Here is a 17510-nt window from a genome sequence, read left to right as displayed (position 1 = left end):
ATGTAAACTTTATTTATTCACAAGAAAAATTAAAAATTTGAAAGAATTACACTCGGAAATTGTATAATTCCATTCTTGACAAAAAATGTGCACAGTAGAATAAGTGTGCCTAAAGGCGAGGATAAGCAAATAATACAGGATAAGCAGTTTTATTTTATACATAGGAAATGTTTACGTTTACCGAGGACATAGACCTACCTAGGTTAAACTTGGACACGGAGCCGACAACACAATCTACACAGTGGCGGTAATGTATTTAATTGGGACCAAGTGAATAGCAGATAATGCGCCAAAAGAAGCAGTATTATTGCATGCCAAAGGGGTGAGATTGCAACAAATCAACTTTACAGATGGAGATGATCAGGCTAAACAACAAAATGAGTATGAAAGGGCAATCACAAAACTATTTTACACAGAAAATGAAAACCATATGAAAATCATAAATTTCATAAAATGGTCCAACAGAGACTGTGGCATTGTTTACTGCTAAATGGAAAGACAGAACCCATTGAGAGATCTATTGATTCAAGGATGCACTGCTGCTCACCTGAACAAGCTACTGTTAGAAAAAATGAATGAATGAAATGTGGGAAACAAGGACATTTCGCAAAAGGAGAAGAAGGCAAAGCGTAAAATAGATGCTGGGTCACCATGTAACATAAGTGATCAGCAATTATGGGAAGAGGTAAAGAGAAAGGGTTCTATTACAAATGTTTTGGACGTCAGTATGTTGTAGGATAGATAATGCAGAAAAACAGGAAATACAATTTTTTTAAATCATAAATCTTCTGTGGTACTATTCACCTCAGAACTCTTTCCACCAGAGGTGACGGACTTTTGCAAATCAGAACATGCTACTTTCAAAACATAGGAATTGCCTCTTACAAGTTCGATCTTTCACAAATACAATAACCTGATGATGCATTAACGTTTACAATGGTATATGGACACTTTTTAAATTTTGAAACGCCAAATAATCCAACATGGGAATCATTGTTCCAGAACTATGATCCCGATCTGATTATGGCCTCAACCATGGGGGAACAAATCAGGTTAATCATTTCCACATTTCTCCCGAAAGAGGAGATGGATTCACATGATATGATCCTGAATTAATTAGTCAAATAGCCAAAATAGCATCATTGAATGATATAAAGGACATGGTAAAAGTTGACTTTAACTTACGAGGTACGGGCCAAAGAAAACCACCTGATGGACAGGGATTATGAATTTTATATTCATGATGAAAACAAATGTTGCTAAGTACATGCAGGGTATAGAGATGTTGTACTATAGGATCCAAATAAGCCGTGAACAAGAAACGTATAAAAGTTCAACTTCTGATGCCATTAAGAAAATGCTAAGTTTAGTAGAGGGCGCTGAAAAGGGATATGCATTTGAGACTTTGATGGACAATAGTTGCAGGCTTATAGCCATAGGAGCAATAAAAAAGTACCTTCATGGTTGGATTAAAGTATGTCACAGGAAGCTTCTTTTGTGGAGGTGAGCCATAGTAAATATGAAGTTGATACTATCAGTAATGTGGTCACTTATGCACAGCAAAAACCAGATGCGATGATATGGATGTCCTTTGTTAACATTTTGAAGGTTTTGACTTCATGAATTTAGCCGTTTGTTTAGTTAGCAAAGATAAGTTAGTTTAGAAAGCAAAGATAAAGAAGCACTCTGAAAAATGTCAGAAATCCAAAATTGAGGCCAAGCAGATTCTGACAGAAAAGAAACATCTTTTTGCTTGCATTGCCTTTCCAGCCAATCAGCTGCCTGTAATGAGGAGTAGGCCACTAAAGCTAAGTTATCAAAGAAGATAATGGGTTAAATGTACATGTGATAATTTTCCCTGAAATTTTGACAGATTTTTTTTTTTTGACCGAAAAAGGAAATGATGTGCAGCAGGAAATGATTGTGATATTATTTATATAATGAAAGCATTAATAGGGACAACATCAACATTCACTAAAGTTGATGTTAAAATTAATTCTCCGTTTCTGTAATTGTATCTTTTATATTTTATTAAATCGGCAAGAGCCGTATTATATAAACCCAATACTTTTTAATTACCTTTTACAGTTATATCTTTTTTTTTTAAATTTCATATGGTAATATCGGCTAGTGATTTAATTTGAAACAATACCAGGTAAAAATGAAAGAATATATTAATTGTGTTTGTAGCAATCCAAATTTCGGTAGTTGTAAAACAGACTTATCCAAGATCAAGTATAACAAAAACGATTATCTAGTGTATGTTCTATATACAGGGCCACAGCGAGAGGTAAAAAATAAATTAAGCAAAGATGTTTTAAATATATTTAGTAATATAAATTACACAAGCTGTGTGAAAATTCAAAACTCCAGACAAGCTAACTGCCTCATCTGCCTTGACATAAATTTGTAGAATTTGAAAAAAATGAGCACACTCTACTAGTGCAGTTGTACAGCATTGTATCAGTCAGTGTCCCATCAAAACTTTGACCTTCAACCTCAACATCATTTTCAACATTTTTTGCAAGTTTCAGGTTGTGCCCCTAAAGATAAAACACAAATTAAAATATTAGAGAGAACTAAACATCTTAATATCAAAAAGTAGTTCATAATGTCATTTTAGCCGTCAAATGTGGGAGCATGCCACACAAGAGACACTCTCTTGGATCCGCCCCTGGAAGCTGCTTTGCTTAAATAATTATAATTTATTATGACTTTCTAAGTCTAATAATAATTTATGTAGATACTTTGCACAAATATTTGTTCAATATTGTAATATTTTAAGTACCTCACTTAGTTCAGGAAAGTCGTCCTGTAAACAGAATGGACACAGACCAGTATCATCTTTACGCACTGGGTTGGCATTATCAAGTTCCCCACCATGTGGACATCGACGAGCAATTTGTATTACTTGGCCAAGCTGAATCCAGTTCTCAAGCCTTTGGTTTTCTTGTTTCAATGTCTGTCAAATTAAAACAGTAAATAAAATAAATATAAAATCATATTTAGCATAATAGGGTAGGAGTAGATATAATAATAATAATTTAATAATAATTTAGGTATTTGTATTTGCACCAGATTCATCTAAACTGAAGTAAAAATCAAATGTGCTTATATTGGTTGTTAAAAAGATGCATTTTAAGTTCTTTTTTTTTAAATAGCAATAGAAGTTGATTTAGTAAAATGGGGAGGGAAAATTATTTTATAGAGAATACATGCATTATGCATTAGGTAGGCATACCTTAATAATTGCGCCTGCTTTTCTTGGGCCCAGTTTGCACACAAACTGCATCAATGACTGTGTGTGGGGATGCTCAACAGTACGGTTTAAATCCACTCCAAACTCGTTCACACGGTAAATAAATTTTGTTCATCACTAATTGCTTTTTTGGAATGAATCCCATCAACCCATTATCAAGATGCACATTGACACAGATTTCTTGTCTTGGGCAGTTACCACCATCAATGTCAGACCATCACAACTTTTACCTTCAACCTCAACATCATTTTAAACATTTTTTTGCAAGTTTCAGGTTGTGCCTCTAAAGATAAAACACAATAAAAAAATTAATATCAAAAAGTAGTTCATAATGACATTTTAGCCGTCAAAAGTGGGAGCATGCCACCCAAGTGTCACTCTCCTGGATCCGCCCCCTGGAAACATAATACAACAAAGCTGCTTTGTCATGCTTAAATAATTATAATTATATTTTTATTATGAATTTCTAAGTCTGGTTGGGGAATACTACTTGATCACCTTCATTGAACCAGTACCTACTTTGTCAAAAATAAAATATGTAAGGCTGAAAAAAGGCTTTCAAAATGTACCTGTAAAACCTGTAAACTCAGTAGAATTGATAAAAGTTTCATCATTGACGTCATCATAATACTCGGACTTGACATCAAATGTGAAATATATTGGATCCGTTACGTACTTGAACGTAGTTATGTTGTATACGTAACCCTCAACGAACACTTGCATTGCAAGGCTTCATCTTCATCACAAAAATAGTGGGTCACTAATTTACTGGTTGGACAATTTCTAGTAGGTAGCTGTGGCGTCTTACAAACTACATTTTGTTCTATCATGCAATTCTGAAATTTAAAAAATTGTAATATTACAATCATTATCTTAAATGCATCTCTTAGGTTGGTGATTATTTTTTAACTAAGCATGCACCTAATGCATACTTGCTCCGGATTTTGCACACCAAAGATTGTATGGCAATACTATCTCTTGTATGTTAACAACAGTGAAAACTCATTAAGTAGATATTGTGATGCACCATTGACGTCACAGCAATTGACGGCGAGCGCGATTGTTCTGAAATCATATGTACATCCCTAATACGTTGTTAAAATATGGTCCTCGGTCAAGTTGTCCTTTAAATACTAATTAAAAGACAAATGGTAATTTCGTTAAACCTACCTTCTGGGTTTATAACATCTTTATCACTAATTGATTTTGTTGGAATAAAACCCTCCAAGCCATTATCAAGACGCACTTGACACCGATTGGTTGACCTGGGCAGTTACCACCGTCAAAATGACTCAAAACCTGAACAAAATCAAATGAATAAAATTAGAAACATGATAAAGAAAAACACACATATTACATGGACACTGCACAATAGCAAGGTAAGATTAGTATCCAAGCTGAAGATGACTGATAGACCCTATTTTTTCCTCTCATACTACAATAATAATTTATGTCGATACTTTGCACAAATATTTGTTCAATATTGTAATATCTTAAGTACCTCACTTAGTTCAGGAAAGTCATCCTGTAAACAGAATGGACACAGACCAGTATCATCTTTACCCACTGGGTTGGCATTATCAAGTTCCTAACCACATGGACGTTAACAAGCAATTTGTATTACTTGGCCAAGCTGAATCCGGTTCAAGCCTTAGGTTTTCTTGTTTCAATGTCTGTCAAATTAAAACAGTAAATAAAATAAATATAAAATCATATTTAGCATAATAGGGTAGGAGTAGATATAATAATAATAATTTAATAATAATTTAGGTATTTGTATAGCGGCAGAATCAACTAAACCGAAGTAAAAATCAAAGGCGCTTATATGGGATGTTAAAAAGATGCATTTTAAGTTATTTTTTTAAAAATAGCAATAGAAGTTGATTTAGTAAAATGGTGAGGGAAAATTATTTTATAGAGAATACATGCATTATGCATTAGGTATAGGCATACCTTAATAATTGCGCCTGCTTTTCTTGGGCCCAGTCCGCACACAAACTGTATCAATGACTGTGTGTGAGGATCAACCCATTATCAAGATGCACATTGACACAGATTTCTTGTCTTGGGCAGTTACCACCATCAATGTCACATCATCACAACTTTTACCTTCAACCTCAACATCATTTTCAACATTTTTTTGCAAGTTTCAGGTTGTGCCCCCTAAAAGATAAAACACAATAAAAATATTAAGTATTATTAAACGGGGGAGCACTAAACATATTAATATCAAAAAGTAGTTCATAATGACATTTTAGCCGTCAAAAGTGAGAGCATGCAACCCAAGTGCCACTTTCCTGGATCCGCCCCCTGGAAACATAATACAACGAAGCTGCTTTGTCATGCTTAAATAATTAATTTTTTTTTTATTATGAATTTCTAAGTCTGGTTAGGGAATACTACTTGACTTTATTATGTAAATAAAATAAAGCAAAATAAATAAATACACAAATATTTGTTCAATATTGTAATATCTTAAGTACCTCACTTAGTTCAGGAAAGTCGTCCTGTAAAAAGAATGGACACAGACCAGTATCATCTTTACGCACTGGGTTGGCATTATCAAGTTCCTAACCACATGGACGTCAACAAGCAATTTGTATTACTTGGCCAAGCTGAATCCGGTTCTCAAGCCTTTGGTTTTCTTGTTTCAATGTCTGTCAAAATAAAACAGTAAATAAAATAAATATAAGATCATATTTAGCTTAATAGGGTAGGAGTAGATATAATTCAACAAATTAATTTACAGAGAATACATGCATTCTGCATTTAGGTAGGCATACCTTAATAATTGCACCTGCTTTTCTTGGGCCCAGTCCGCACACAAACTGCATCAATGACTGTGTGAGGATGCTCAACAGTATGGTTTATATCCACTCCAACCTCGTTCACATGGTAAATAAATTGTGTTTATCACTAATTGCTTTTGTTGGAATGAATCCCATCAACCCATTATCAAGACGCACATTGACACAGATTTCTTGTCTTGGGCAGTTACCACCATCAATGTCACATCATCACAACTTTTACCTTCAAACTCAACATCATTTTCAACATTTTGTGCAAGTTTCAGGTTGTGCTCCTAAAAGATAAAACACAAATTAAAAATATTATTAAACGGGGGAGCACTAACATATTAATATCAGCAAGTGCCACTCTCCTGGATCCGCCCCCTGGAAGCTGCTTTGTCATGCTTAAATAATTATTATAATTATATTTTTATTATGACTTTCCAAGTCTGGTTGGGGAATACTACTTGACACTCTTCATTGGACCATTACCTACTTTGTCAAAAAATAAAAATATGTAAGACTAAAAAAAGCTTTCAAAATGTACCTGAAAACCAAAGTTCCATCATTGACATCATAATAATAATACTCGGACTCGACATGTGAAATATATTGGATCCATTACATACTTGAACGTAGTTATGTTGTGTACGTAACCATCAAAGAACACTTGCATTTCAGCATTGAAGGCTTTATCTTCATCACAACTGGTTGGACAATTTCTAGTAGGTAGCTGTGACATCTTCTACAACTACATTTTGTTTCAACATGCAATTCTGCAATTTAAAACATTGTAATATTAAAATCATTATCTTAAATGCATCTCAAGCTGTCTCCGGTTGTCAAGCCTTTGGTTTTCTTACGTCGTAAGGTAGGCATACCTTAATAATTATGTCTGCTTTTCTTCGGCCCAGTCCGCACACAAACTGCATCAATATATCCACTCCAACCTCGTTCACACAGTAAATAAATTGTGTTTATCACAAATTGCTTTTGTTGGAATGAATCCCATGAACCCATTATCAAGACGCACATTGACACAGATTTCGTTCTATGGAGATAGCTTGACACAGTCGGAGAGTGTTTTGCCGGAATTCACTCTATAGTCGACGAACAATTTGTTTTACTTGCCCTACCACCAATTTTCCTGCAATAATAAAATTAAATTCTTTATTCAAATTTCTTCAGTTTCCAGGTAAATAGAGGATGATTAACAACACATTTTTCACTGTAGCTTACCAATATAAAATTAGCCAGTGTTTCTTTCGTCAACATCTGGAATCGCTCTTAAGGGGTCCCTATTTGGAATAAAGATCTCAAATCCTTGCATCGATTGGTTAATTCTGCACGGATATCGTACAAAGTAATTGTTTTGTTTCCATAGTACTAGTAAACAAAAAAAACGAAATATTTATGACATATTCATATAAAATGGTAGAAAGAATAACTTGATAGTAGTCAAGTTTCTATCCATGTACTCTAAGTGCTACAAAGGCTAGACTACAACTGTAGCTTCTCAAGAATCTCATTCAAAGCATCTGCAGGACTAGCGTCCACAGCTGACTGTAATACTCAAAATCATCCACTGCCATCTTACAAATGTTTTGGGTGTACATGTGTATGGTCAAGCACATCTCCTGATTAACTGATATAAAAGTAACTATGTTGAATGTTTACCTTTCACCTATCTTTGCTGTATCAATCTTGATAAAACCAGCACGATTCATAAATACTTTGGGACCCAAACTGCAAGTTGTCACAGGCAGTTTCTGGTTCTCAAGCCTTTGGTGTTCTTATTTCAATGTCTGTAAATTAAAACAATAAATAAAATAAATATAAAATCATATTTAGCATAATAGGGTAGGAGTAGATATAATTCAACAAATTATTTTATAGAGAAATGCATTCTGCATTAGGTAGGCATACTTTAATAATTGCTCCTGCTTTTCTTGGGTCCAGTCCACACACAAACTGCATCAATGACTGTGTGTTAGTTTATATCCACTCCAACCTCGTTCACACAGTAAATAAATTCCTGATAAGTGTGTTTATCACTAATAGCTTTTGTTTGAATGAATCCCATCAACCCATTATCAAGACGCACTTTTACACCGATTTGTCTTGGGCAGTTACCACTGTACTTCGTGCTATAGAGATAGCTTGATGCAATTGTTGATGGTATTGCTGGAATTCACTCTGTAATCGAAAATAATACTAAAGTAATGCTTAACTTATTACTCGATAGCAACAACAATGATAATAATCCAGTAGCTGTATTCACCAATCATACTTATTATTAACAATTAACGAAAAGTAAAGTTTATTTTTTTAAGCAACATTTTCATCATTTCATTATCTTATGATGACAACAACAAAATGTTTACAATACCTCTGCAATATTTGATGTCTGAAAAATCATAGCAACATTATCCTCAATGTTCCACATTGAAAGGCATTATCTGCTGCTTGGTTTCCAGTTCATCGATAGATTTCAGAATGTCCAGGATTGACCTTCTAAAACACCAAGAAAAAAATATTACTAATATTATTATTCAACTATGTTAATACTGGACAGTTTGATGTCTGCTGTTCCAGAAATGTCTTGTGTCCTGTATTGTCCTGTGAATAGACATCAGCAACACTGCTTTAAAAATCATTTGTAGGTCTATTGTATTATTATACAAAGCAATATAGACTAAATACTTGTTTGTCTACAAAATATATGTTTGAACTAACCTGGACTCTGCCATAACACCACATGAGGATTTTTACTTCACAAGGAGTTTTTCAATATCCACATCCTTTAACTCCTTGTCTTATTTCAAATAACTTTGGTACTTTTGAGAAAGTTTGGCAGATAAACTTCTCTTTTGCCATCCATTTTTTTAACACACAAACTTTTTAGTAACTTCAAAAACTTTCAGAAATCTTTTTCAAAACAATTTTTTTGTATTTTATTTTTTGTATTTTTTTTGTATTTTTTTTTTTTAAACTGCACAGAAACTGTGAAAAGTTGAAAATACCAATTTTTTTGTATTTTATTTTTTAAATTTTTTTTGTATTTTTTTTTTTTTTTTTACGGCCTGAGATGCGCGGATAGGAATGGTTTCATCCTAGGTCGAAATGCACCCAATAATCTACACTACAAAACTATGCCCAAATCATATACACAACAAGAAAGTAAAATAATAACACAAGGAATAAAAAAGCAATGAAAATAAACAGAAGAATGACAAAAATAGAAATTAAACAAAAAGATAAAAAAGAAAAACATACCTGTGGCCAGGTTAGATACCAGATATCTTTGACTTCAGAAACATTTTTACAGAAATATTTTTCAAAATAATTTTTTTGTATTTTATTTTTTGTATTTTTTTTTTGCATTTTATTTTTTTTCCCATGAGAACCAGAAAAAAGCAGATTTGAATGACATGTTGTCTTGGCATTTTCTTGTCTGCATTGATTACAGAGAGTGTTTTATCTCTGTCCATGATATACTTGATGCAGACATGGCATTATCTTGTCTGCATTGATTACAGAGAGTGTTTTATCTCTGTCCATGATATAAACAGTAGTAAATACAAAGCATGGTGGCCACAGGAAGTAAAATAAAAGAAGTAAAGAAGATAAAAGGAAGAAAAATAAAAAGCAATGAAGAGAAAGAAAAAGTTCAGGCAACGGCATGAAGAGGCACAGAGTGGGGCTAGCAGGACACAGATAGCCGGGCATTCAATCCATCCGAATCATCAGTGGGTATGTGTACGAACAAGATCAGATGTTAAATGGGAAGAAAGTCGTCAGCTACCAATATTCACCAATAAATAATAATAAATGAAAATTATAAATAAAAATAAAACAATAAATAAAAAAAAAATTAAATAAAATAAAATAAATATTAAATGAAATATAAAAAAATTAATAAAAAAATTAATATAAATAAATAAATAAAAATAATATAAATAAATTATAACAAACAATAATAATAAAAATAATTAAAAAAAGATGCACAAAATTTGGCCTACGGAAACTGAAAAGTAAATGAGCAGAAAATTAACCCACAGATGATTTTGTTATTTGTTTGTATAAGTAAATTACTTAGGCTATACTCCATAACCAGATAGGGGTTTCTTATTATTTGATAATTAACTTAGGCTATTCCATTAAACCAGATAGGGGTTTCTTAATAATCAACTTAGGCTACTCTCGTAAACCAGATGGTATTTTATATCTTATCTATTTTTTTTTTTTTTGACATTGCATTTTCAGTAACTGCAGATCCTAAATATTGATTAACAGCCAGAAGCTGGTAAGCAATAAATAATGGTGATGGAGATTTTAATTATTGAGAAATAAATATTGATTAGCAGCCATATTTTAGCATCTTGTTTCGAGACATTCAATTCTCTCAAGAGACAAGAGTAATTTGGCCTAAATGACGTATACCAAGACAAAGTATTTAGAGCAGATATGAAAGGAAACAACTGTAAGATGCAGTTCCCACCTTGAAATGATTTAAAGAGAAGATTTTGAATTTCAAGAATCGGTATAGTGTGAGCTACACCGACAATATTGAGACAGGTGATGCACTTACAAAAAAGAACAAAAACAGTAGGCCTAATACAATATTAACTGGAGTAATTTATAAAACACCAATTATGCAAAATGTATAGACCTACAGAAAGTTGGTAAGCAAGAAATAATGGTGAGGGGAGATTTTAATTATTGAGAAATAAACAGGAGTAAAGAAATAAGAAGGCCGTAGCGAGAAGTATAAAACAGATAAGGCAAAGATGCATTCTAAATATTGATCTATATTAATATGAGGTAAAGATGCTTTAAATATAATTATTGTTATAAAATACGACGATCTGTGCTGGGAAATTGGGGTGGGTGGTGAAAGTTGAACATTTCAGACTGGCTACGGCCCTGAATACCTCATCTGGATTACTGACACAAGCCTGCAATCCAACGGCCCTGAATACCTCACCTGGATTACTGACACAAGCCTGCAATCCAACGTAGAACAACAACTATGTTAGAGATTAAAGAAAATTCATATGAAACAAGAATAAAAAAACTAAACTTAATGACACTAGAAGATATTAGAAAAAAAGCTGACCTTATTCAAGTATTTAAAATGAATAGAGAAATTGACAAATTAATTTTTGGGAATTTCATGTCAGCCAACGTGTTATTGAAAATTACTAAGGGCGGAACGCAACTCTATCTAGAGATGGTAGGAGCGGCAAGTTCATCAACAAAGGATGGACAGTACAAATGTACGGCTCCGAGAAAAGGAATAGGTCAAGTGCAATCAATTTTTGTTTGCAAGAGAAGGGATGTGATGAAGTCACTGGGTTGTCAAGGTTGAAACCTTACCTATGGCCCTAAGAAAATAAACATGGACCAGTGGATATGATGAGCACTTTAAACCATAAATTAAACAATATTTTGTAATAAATATTTGTTATACTTTTTCAATGTTGTTGTACCATACTGATATGAAAAATCAATGGGCAGTTTATGGATTTTCTACACCTGTCAATTTCAATACATGGCTGGGGGAGGTCTACTATCAACAAAATACAGGACAGAAGTGTTTTCCATACAGAAATAGGATTTATAAAAGGCTCTTTTTAAAACAACTTTAGTTGCATACATAAAGGTATAAACTAAATAAACTGCTGTTGCCAATATAAGGAAATGGTTCCTTTTATAGCAAATGCTATCATAGGAACTGGTTGAAGATTTTTAAATATTATGAGAAGCTTTCTTATAGGTTATGTATTAGAAAAATACACGCTTTGATTGAAAACTTTGTTTCAAAAAATAAATGCGATATCATTGTTTTTAAAATTTCAAATTGACCCCACAATTCACCATTACTAATGGTATTATAGATCTCGTTGCATGATTGAAGAAATGCCAAGATCGTTTGAGGATTGTATGAGATGCTTTTAAAATGTAACCATCCATTTACTTGTGTTCAGTGTTTTTCACAGACTATTTTTATTCTTTATGCTCTCTGCGTGTAACATTTAGAGGCCTTTGGTTTTCTTGTTTTTTCCCATTCCTTTTCCTCTAACTGGTACATTGTAGTTTCCGGTACAGCTATTTTGTGAACTGGTCAACAAATGATTTCAATACCAATTAGTTTGTATTTCATCTTTGTCCCATCAACCAGAGTAGTCTGGTTTTCAGGTTTTTTTCTTTTTATGCTCTCTGCATGCAACATTCAAAAGCATACAGTTTTCTTGTGAAACCATTACATTTCCTCTAACTGGTACATTGTAGTTTCCGGTACAGCTATTTTGTGAACTGATCAACAATGATTTCTACCAATACCAATTAGTTCATCCAACAATGATTTCTGTCAATACCAATTAGTTCGTATTTCTTCTTTGTCCCATCAACCAGAGTTGTTAATTTACACATATTCTGGTTTTCATGTTTTTTCTTTTTTATCCTCTGCGTGCAACATTTAAAAATATTCGGTTTTCCTGTGAAACCATTCCATTTCCTCTAACTGGTACGTTTTAGTGTTCGGTACAGCTATTTTGTGAACTGGCCAACAATGTTACCAAACCATATTCTGGTTGTTGTTCTTTATGATGATTCAAACTGATTGGATGTGGATATATATAACATAGGCTACTTTGCCTCCTGATCAGTAATAGGAAACAACTCATTTATATTATACTTAAATTCCTGCATAGTAAGGTGCAGTCTAAATATCCCTGGTTTCAAATATGTCATTTAAAAAAACACAAGGGCATTGAAGAATGTACAGTATCTTGTCATAAATTATTTCAATTTTCCATAATATGTACTAAATAAATGGTAGTTAAATTTGTTTCTCTTTGTACAAATCTCAAAAGATATAAGACAATTAGCAAATAGTAAATTTAAATTTAATTTTTACCAAATGGTGAACTGCAGAGTCTGTTTAATTTTGAAATTCCTTTGGAAAACCAAACGAAGTTTAAAACCTGAATGTTAACTATGCCCAATTATATTGCATAATGGCAATACATATACGCTATACAAGTTAGGTCTTACTGCTTGTAAGAAAAGGAATAAGGTTTTGAAAACAAGATTATTTTTCTGCACATAACAGCACTATATACAACAATCTACAATCAATGGTTGATGGCAATTGAAAAGGAAAGAGACACAGTATACCTAATATTGGTACAAGTGTATTTAAGCAAGAAGCTTATAGCATTAAAATGGAAATGAGAAAAATATGTAGATGCAAAGCTCTTAGAGCATGCAAAAGTGGTTATTAGCGTTCTAGGTAATAGGACTACAAAAGAAGTGATGTTTGGGCACAGGGGAAACAGTATATCACTATTTTGTCTTATACCAAGTAAAGGTTTAAGAATCTTTAAAGGTTAGGTAAAGACATATAGCATTGAAATAATCAAGGTGTAGATGCAAGAGGGTAGTGTGCAAAGCACTTAAAGCATGCAGAATGGTTGCTTTTTTAAAAAGTGATGTTTTGGTACAGGTGAAACAATATCACCATTATGTCTTATACCAAGTAAAGGTTTAAGAACAGTATGGATTTTTGTTTAGTCAACAACATTGAAATAATCAAGGTAAATAATAATTTCTGGTCACGTCAACAGAGCAGTGACTAAACCATAAGGAAAGGACGAGATCATTACACTGAATGTTCAAAAGGATGCAGGGATATAGTTGAAAATAAAAGGATACAACTCATCCACAGAATTGGCCATTTTGAAAATGTAAATGGCTTTGATGAAGATATTTTTTAAAGATGACTATTGGGTTATCAATTAGAACTATGCCTGATTATATTGCATAAAGGCAATTCATAAACACTATACAAGCTAGGCCTTATGGGTTGTAAGAAAAGGAATAGTGCTTTCAAAAAAAGATTGTTTTTAAAACCTAGTGCTGCATATAAGAGCACTATACAACAATCTACGATCAATGGTCAATGACAATTAAAAAGGAAGGAAAAAGAGACGCAGTATAACTAAGATTGGTACAAATGTATTTAAGCAAGAAGCTTATAGCACCAAGAATGGGAATGGGAAAAAGATGTAGATTCAAGAGGCTAGTATGATTCCAGGCTGATAGCCTTCTGAATGTTTTGTTTAACAAAGCAATCACTTCTGCATGCTCTTAGAGCATGCAGAAGTGGTTAATTAGCGTTCTAGGTAATAGGACTACAAAAGGAGTGACTTTTGGGCACAGGGGAAACAATATATCACTATTTTGTCTTATACCAAGTAAAGGTTTAAGAATCTTTAAAGGTTAGGTAAAGACATATAACATTGAAATAATCAAGGTGTAGATGCAAGAGGGTAGTGTGCAAAGCTATTAAAGCATGCAGAATGGTTGCTTTTTTAAAAAGTGATGTTTTGGTACAGGTGATAACAATATCACCATTATGTCTTGTACCAAGTAAAGGTTTAAGAACAGTATGGATTTTTGTCTAGTCAACAACATTGAAATAATCAAGGTAAATAATAATTTCTGGTCACGTCAACAGAGCAGTGACTAAACCATAAGGAAAGGACGAGATCATTACACTGAATGTTCAAAAGGATGCAGGGATATAGTTGAAAATAAAAGGATACAACTCATCCACAGAATTGGCCATTTTGAAAATGTAAATGGCTTTGATGAAGATATTTTTTAAAGATGACTATTGGGTTATCAATTAGAACTATGCCTGATTATATTGCATAAAGGCAATTCATAAACACTATACAAGCTAGGCCTTATGGGTTGTAAGAAAAGGAATAGTGCTTTCAAAAAAAGATTGTTTTTAAAACCTAGTGCTGCATATAAGAGCACTATACAACAATCTACGATCAATGGTCAATGACAATTAAAAAGGAAGGAAAAAGAGACTCAGTATAACTAAGATTGGTACAAATGTATTTAAGCAAGAAGCTTATAGCACCAAGAATGGGAATGGGAAAAAGGTGTAGATTCAAGAGGCTAGTATGATTCCAGGCTGATAGCCTTCTGAATGTTTTGTTTAACAAAGCAATCACTTCTGCATGCTCTTAGAGCATGCAGAAGTGGTTAATTAGCGTTCTAGGTAATAGGACTACAAAAGGAGTGACTTTTGGGCACAGGGGAAACAATATATCACTATTTTGTCTTATACCAAGTAAAGGTTTAAGAATCTTTAAAGGTTAGGTAAAGACATATAACATTGAAATAATCAAGGTGTAGATGCAAGAGGGTAGTGTGCAAAGCTATTAAAGCATGCAGAATGGTTGCTTTTTTAAAAAGTGATGTTTTGGTACAGGTGATAACAATATCACCATTATGTCTTGTACCAAGTAAAGGTTTAAGAACAGTATGGATTTTTGTCTAGTCAACAACATTGAAATAATCAAGGTAAATAATAATTTCTGGTCACGTCAACAGAGCAGTGACTAAACCATAAGGAAAGGACGAGATCATTACACTGAATGTTCAAAAGGATGCAGGGATATAGTTGAAAATAAAAGGATACAACTCATCCACAGAATTGGCCATTTTGAAAATGTAAATGGCTTTGATGAAGATATTTTTTAAAGATGACTATTGGGTTATCAATTAGAACTATGCCTGATTATATTGCATAAAGGCAATTCATAAACACTATACAAGCTAGGCCTTATGGGTTGTAAGAAAAGGAATAGTGCTTTCAAAAAAAGATTGTTTTTAAAACCTAGTGCTGCATATAAGAGCACTATACAACAATCTACGATCAATGGTCAATGACAATTAAAAAGGAAGGAAAAAGAGACTCAGTATAACTAAGATTGGTACAAATGTATTTAAGCAAGAAGCTTATAGCACCAAGAATGGGAATGGGAAAAAGGTGTAGATTCAAGAGGCTAGTATGATTCCAGGCTGATAGCCTTCTGAATGTTTTGTTTAACAAAGCAATCACTTCTGCATGCTCTTAGAGCATGCAGAAGTGGTTAATTAGCGTTCTAGGTAATAGGACTACAAAAGGAGTGACTTTTGGGCACAGGGGAAACAATATATCACTATTTTGTCTTATACCAAGTAAAGGTTTAAGAATCTTTAAAGGTTAGGTAAAGACATATAACATTGAAATAATCAAGGTGTAGATGCAAGAGGGTAGTGTGCAAAGCTATTAAAGCATGCAGAATGGTTGCTTTTTTAAAAAGTGATGTTTTGGTACAGGTGATAACAATATCACCATTATGTCTTGTACCAAGTAAAGGTTTAAGAACAGTATGGATTTTTGTCTAGTCAACAACATTGAAATAATCAAGGTAAATAATAATTTCTGGTCATGTCAACAGAGCAGTGACTAAACCATAAGGAAAGGACGAGATCATTACACTGAATGTTCAAAAGGATGCAGGGATATAGTTTAAAAAAAGGGATACAAGTCATCCACAGAATTGGCCATTTTTAAAATGTAAATGGCTTTGATAAAGATATTTTTGATGGAGATATTTTTTTTAAGATAACTATCGGGTTATCAATTAGAACTATGCCTGATTATATTGCATAAAGGCAATTCATAAACACTATACAAGCTAGGCCTTACGGGTTGTAAGAAAAGGAACAGTGCTTTAAAAAAAGATTGTTTTTAAAACCTAGTGCTGCATATAAGAGCACAATACTACGATCAATGGTCGATAGCAATTAAAAAGGAAAGAAAAAGGAAACATATACAGTATACCTAATATTGGTACAAATGTATTTAAGCAAGAAGCTTATAGCACCAATAATGGGAATGGGCAGGTTTTAAAAAAAGATTGTTTTTAAGACCTAGTGCTGCATATAACAGCACTATACAACAATCTACAATCAATGGTTGATGCGATTGAAAAGTAAGAGACACAGCATACCTAATGTTGGTACATATGTATTTAAGCAAGAAGCTTATAGCATTAAAAATGGAAATGAGAAAAAGATTTAGATATAAGAGGATAGTGTGCAAAGCTCTGATTTGTTTTTAAAAAAAACTTCTGCATGCTGCCTTGAAGCAGCAAAGTTCTAGGTAATAGGACTACAAAAAGAGTGACGTTATGGGCACAGGTGAAACAATATCCCCATTATGTCTTATACCAAGCAAAGATTTAAGAATCTTTAAAGATAAGGTAAAGACTATTGCATAGGTAAATAATATTTGATTTAATATTTCAAATTCATTTCTGGTCATGTCAATAGAGCAGTGACTGAACCACAAGGACAAGATCATTACATTGAATAATCCAAAGGAGTGTGCAGCCAGCCTAATGTTGCAGGAGTGTGCAGCCAGCCAAATGCTGCAGGAGTGTGAAGCCAGCCTAATGCTGCAGGAGTGTGAAGCCAGCCTAATGCTGCAGGCGTGTGAAGCCAGCCTAATGCTGCAGGAGTGTGAAGCCAGCCTAATGCTGCAGGAGTGTGCAGCTAGCCTAATGCTGCAGGCGTGTGAAGCCAGCCTAATGCTGCAGGAGTGTGAA

General features: G+C 33.3%; 1 protein-coding gene and 2 long non-coding RNA genes across 3 annotated transcripts; all 3 read right to left on the bottom strand.

Moving 5' to 3' along the window:
• Positions 1 to 2387: 2387 nt before the first annotated feature.
• On the bottom strand, positions 2388 to 3514 carry LOC140059352 (uncharacterized). The gene is made up of 3 exons (XM_072105241.1): positions 3242 to 3514; positions 2789 to 2962; positions 2388 to 2543 (listed from the first exon to the last, which is right to left on the bottom strand). Exons 1-3 carry the CDS (start codon positions 3290 to 3292, stop codon positions 2388 to 2390), a joined length of 381 nt encoding a protein of 126 aa, XP_071961342.1. The 5' UTR covers positions 3293 to 3514.
• Positions 3515 to 3966: 452 nt separating this feature from the next.
• On the bottom strand, positions 3967 to 4849 carry LOC140058469 (uncharacterized). Its single transcript, XR_011847011.1, has 3 exons — positions 4761 to 4849; positions 4430 to 4558; positions 3967 to 4095 (listed from the first exon to the last, which is right to left on the bottom strand). It is a non-coding gene; the product is annotated as an uncharacterized lncRNA (long non-coding RNA).
• A 2987-nt stretch (positions 4850 to 7836) lies between these two features.
• Positions 7837 to 9298, bottom strand: LOC140059415 (uncharacterized). Its single transcript, XR_011847182.1, has 4 exons — positions 8785 to 9298; positions 8438 to 8562; positions 7975 to 8244; positions 7837 to 7853 (listed from the first exon to the last, which is right to left on the bottom strand). It is a non-coding gene; the product is annotated as an uncharacterized lncRNA (long non-coding RNA).
• Between the last annotated feature and the right edge of the window lie 8212 nt (positions 9299 to 17510).

Source organism: Antedon mediterranea, chromosome 9 (genome assembly GCF_964355755.1).
Source record: "Antedon mediterranea chromosome 9, ecAntMedi1.1, whole genome shotgun sequence".
Lineage (NCBI taxonomy): Eukaryota > Metazoa > Echinodermata > Crinoidea > Comatulida > Antedonidae > Antedon > Antedon mediterranea.
This window is presented reverse-complemented; position numbering and strand designations above follow the sequence as displayed.